The following is a 4,587-nucleotide window of genomic DNA, read 5'->3' on the forward strand; positions in this document are numbered from 1 at the left end:
GCTCACAGGAAATAAAGAGACAATCACATGAACATTCGGAAGAGGTTTGTGAAAGTGGAGGGCAATCACACGAGTGAGAATATAAATATCCACATTTCAAAATTATCAAATGACACTTAGAATTGATCGCAACCTTTTGAACAAAATGCATAATTATGGCATGGCATCTTCCCATGGGGTGATTATCCTGCTCGATTACAGCCAATCACAGACAAATTGCATTGTCGTGGTGAGGGTTTGTGCAAGCACCATCTGCTCACATAAAAGCATCAGACTTGCCTCTGGATTTTGTTTCAGTAATTTTGTCCACGTCACAGCTGAGAATATCACTGCAAATGAACTGTCTAGTTTGGTATTTTGGGAAATGGGCTGAGAGCAAGAGAAAAAGAGAGAGAGAAAGGGAGGAAAACCCTTAGAAAATACAGCTTCAGTGTACACTTTTGTCCTTCCCAAGGTGAGAAAAATCTGCATTTCTGCTTGAGGGGATGTTGTATCTGTGTGTTTGGCTGATCCAGCTGGACCCAACTTGGGATCACCATGCGTCATAAAGACATAGTACACAGTCATTTCCCAAAAGGGAAACTCAGGTAGAAACTCGTGCTGAGTATTTCAGTTTTATGCTCATCTAAACTCATTTGCTTTACCTGATTCAGTTTGTATGCATATTATATATAACTGCACTGCAATAAACTGCACTCCATCTGTGTAGTCTTCCTATATGTCCTTAACGGGCCTGAACAGCTCTTTCAATTCAAAATTGGATAGAAATCGAAACAAATTAATCCAGTTGTGCCACAATAAAGAGCTAATAACCCCACAGCTGTGTATTGTGAGCCTTTGGAGAGGTGTGGGTTCCTTGCAACCTTTAAAATTGTATATTAAGTATTTAACTTGAACAGCTATCATTAAATGCCTGATGCTTTTCACATATTTTAATTAAATCAATTACCTGTTTTCTTATGATACAGTTTTTGGTACAATGTTGCATTTACTATAATAGTAATTTTATACTGTAACAATTTACTGTTTTACTGGAGTTTGAATGCACTGTAAGCTTTACAGGATAATACAGTCGTGCAAGACAGTGGATCAGCATAAAATAAGTCACACAGGATAGATTTACATTTATTAAGTGCATTTACTTTTAACATGATGTCTTCAAGAATCTTTAGTAGGTTTCATTTGTGGCCATATAAGAAATTATTGAAAGACAACGCTGAAGTCAAATCTTGTTCAAAAGTGCACAAAATACCACACATGGCATATAGCAGTGAGACATTTATTCCTTTTACAGGGGAACGCTTGGCTAAATCACTGTGGGCCTGCGTATTTTTCCACGACTCTAATTTTGTGCCAGGAAAAGGTAATTCCCCTTAGGGAACGGAGGCTAAGAGTAAATGCGAAACTGTTCATTGCATCCTTAACATATTAAATGAACATATGACCTTTAAAACTTCCAGACATCTGTTGGAACAAAATCTTGTAAGGATTTAGGAAAGGTTTTTAGATGACCACATTATCATTTTTAAGGAAAATACCTCTGAATTAATCAACAGTAAGTTATTCTATTCTTTCTTTTGCAGACTAAACTAAAAGAAAACCAATTACACATTTATGCACAAAGGTTTGGATGAAACACTTCCATACACAAAAAAATCAACAATAACAACACCATGGAGGGCTTAAGGAAAGGGTTTTTCTAGTTATATTTATAACAAAAATAATAAAATAATTTGTAAAAGACAAGGTCGATGTGAGATCAAGTGATTGTTTAACAGCTCCAGTCTGTACATTGTTACATTTACATCCACAAATGACAATCCTATGCTCTGGGAAAACTACGACACAATTCAGCTACAGCTTAAAATGTGGATGGACATTGGGTTTTTTTGGACACCTATTTCTTTTTCTTCTGTTGCTCTTGGAAGAAGTCGTTGCAGGCAACAGTCAGAGCTGCCACCAACACAACAAACTCATTGAAATCCACCTCGTTGTCCTTGTTAGAGTCCAGGTCATTCATGATTTTCTCCACCAGCATGGGATCTTTCTGAGACTGAAAACAAAACACAAACAGATAGTGATTCAACAAATATGCAACTGGAATGATTATGTCTTTGTGACTCTTGTAATGCCTTGTAATGATTTTTCCATAAAACAAACTTGTTACCAATATTATCAACTTCTTAGCCAAATACCTTCAACGCTTCTAAGCTTCCGGTAATAATGCATAAAATGTGACTGTTACTGGTGGTTGATATTGACTCAAGGCAAAGCCCCATGTCCGGTGGTGAGCAGAGTGATGCTGCCACTAAATGACCCGTGAGCCTCAGCTAATCAAATGCGACATTTATTACTTTGCTCATTTCCTCCATGACTGGGAAACAAGACGTTTTTTTATTCGTCCTCTAACCTCCAAGGCACCAGTGATCTTTCTGTTGTGGCACTAAAGTCAGCATTTCTCAGAAGGTTAAAATTAAAATCCACACTGGGGGTTAATTTAAATTAGAAAAAATATCACCACAGCAGTTTTGCATTTTCTAATGTAGTTTCAATTTAAATTTGGTCTGAAAAGCTCAAAGCTACGTTAAAATACAAAGTCACCTTGAGTGAGTCGACAGTAGACATAAACATGAAAAATGCAAGACTACCATTTTATCAGTAAATAAATCTAACAATCTTAATCAAGAGCACACTTAATTTGAATTTTGCATTACTTTTTTAAAATTCTTTCAATTCTATCAAGACAGAACATGTAGTAGTAAGTACTGTATCATGCTTTGGTTGTCAAGTGTCAAAGTTTCCTGTTGGCAGAAACTCAGGGTGAACGCCACTGTGTCTATTCTCAGAGGTGACTACAGCCCACAGGGATGTGATGACATCACGAGGATGTCTATATTTGGAGGTGATATGGGTCACTGATGATGATGATGATGATGATGATGATGTGTGAGCACCTGAGGCCTCCCACCCACATGAAGGGGGACGGACAGTAACAAGAAAGATATCTGAAGGCATCAGGTTTTAGACCTTGGCTGTTTTGTTGATGCTGTGGTCTCAATCATTTGAAATTGCAGGCTTGTACGCGCTGCTATCACACAGACTCAGGGGCAGGGATTTATCTCAAATGACCTTATCTATCTCTCTCCCCGCATCATTTATTTGCCATGGTGGTCATGCGAGAGCCACAAGCAGTTACACTTTGACAGCAAGAAAGCAATCAATGAAAAAACAATTTCCTCCAACAAGGTCAGGATGTTACATCATTTGAACACATCACTCTTAAGATTGACTTTTAAGTGAATAAGACTTCAAAGTGTTCAAGATCCATAAGCAAATTAATGCAATTACTATTGGTCATTATAGTTCAGTTAATGAAATGCATAGTCATACTTCAGTACACCAGCATGTTCCCATTAATTTAAATCCATACAGGGATTGTGCTTCCTGTTGAAAATTCTGCATGACATCAAATCTTTGTCTAAATGCCGAACAGACAAAACAAACAACAAAATAATCATTGCATTTAAACATCAGCCTTACCGTGAGGAAGTCAGTGAGCTCACTGTTCAAGAGTTCCTTCAGCTCACCCTTGTTGAGCTTGTATTTATCTCCATCATGTCCCGAGTAATTGTAGAAAACTGTCATCAGTGCATCCATTGCACTCTCAAGCTGGCTTGGCATTTTGCTGGGGAGATTAAAGGTGCGCTTGCAGTTTCCTGAAAAATAATGTAAAACAAATAATACAAAAATACACATGCACACACACACATATGAAAAAGCATTACAACAACTATTAGCTCATAACAGTGGTGTTCCTACCTGGTTAGAGTCCTGCAAAAATGAGATCACAGACTCTTCTGAATGGCTTGTTTATCAGGAAGTCAGAGGATGCAACGTGGGATAATTAATTCCACAGGTGAGACCCCCATGGCAACAGTTCTTTCCAGGTTTTAATCAGTGTAGCTAAGTGAAAAACAAACCATGTATCATGGGTATTCATCAAATCCTGAGCCAGACGTGAGCCTTGACGCATGTGTAACTTAATATATCCCTGAAGTGAGTTCAGTACTGTGCAATATACTTCATTAGAGATAGAATAGGTTAAAACTTGCCTACCTGCTCTGATGTGTTACTCATAAAAGGGCAGCATGGAGATACTACTTAGAGCAGGTGCTTTCTGATCATAACAATGACAAATGAACACGAAGCATCTCATGGCTTTTATGCCTATCCTTTAAATATTCATTCATTCCTTTTATTTATGCATTTGCATTTTCTAAGGCATTAGGCATGGGCCTTTCAGCTGGATTAGCTATGAATGTTTACGCAATGAAAGATACAACTTCTGCCCAGTTGCAACTAGACACACTTTGTTGTAAAATTTGCTAAAGTTTCTCAGCCTTTCTGGACATTGGTGTTTTTTTCATTCACTTTTAGTCTAGTCCTTGTGCTGACTGTCAGGACTAACCAAAAAACCCAGCTCAAGAGCAGAGACCAAGACAGGATTATAGCCGTAATAAATACTTTTATTGGCTAGAATGGTTTGAGGCTCCATTTCAGTCAGTGGTGTTTGAGATTTTGTCAAAA

At 37.8% G+C, this 4,587-nt stretch overlaps 1 protein-coding gene across 1 annotated transcript; it reads right to left on the reverse strand.

Annotated features, from left to right (window-relative positions):
- Positions 1-1,897: 1,897 nt before the first annotated feature.
- On the reverse strand, positions 1,898-3,690 carry s100z (S100 calcium binding protein Z). Its single transcript, XM_085358493.1, has 2 exons — positions 3,541-3,690; positions 1,898-2,053 (listed from the first exon to the last, which is right to left on the reverse strand). The coding sequence occupies exons 1-2, from the start codon at positions 3,679-3,681 to the stop codon at positions 1,898-1,900; spliced, it is 297 nt and encodes a 98-aa protein (XP_085214619.1). The 5' UTR covers positions 3,682-3,690.
- Positions 3,691-4,587: the final 897 nt, after the last annotated feature.

Source organism: Diplotaxodon limnothrissa, linkage group LG7 (assembly GCF_057381915.1).
Source record: "Diplotaxodon limnothrissa isolate DT_005_m linkage group LG7, D_limnothrissa_male_GT1.1, whole genome shotgun sequence".
NCBI classification, from domain to species: Eukaryota; Metazoa; Chordata; class Actinopteri; order Cichliformes; family Cichlidae; genus Diplotaxodon; species Diplotaxodon limnothrissa.

What these genes read in the sequence shown, in the direction of transcription:
- s100z (XM_085358493.1), bottom strand. Translation starts at nt 3,681, where the DNA reads ATGCCAAGCCAGCTTGAGAGTGCAATGGATGCACTGATGACAGTTTTC. An exon ending in AGCTCACTGACTTCCTCACG is followed by an intron (nt 2,054 to 3,540) that starts GTAAGGCTGATG and finishes TTTTGTTTTCAG; the next exon opens with TCTCAGAAAGATCCCATGCT.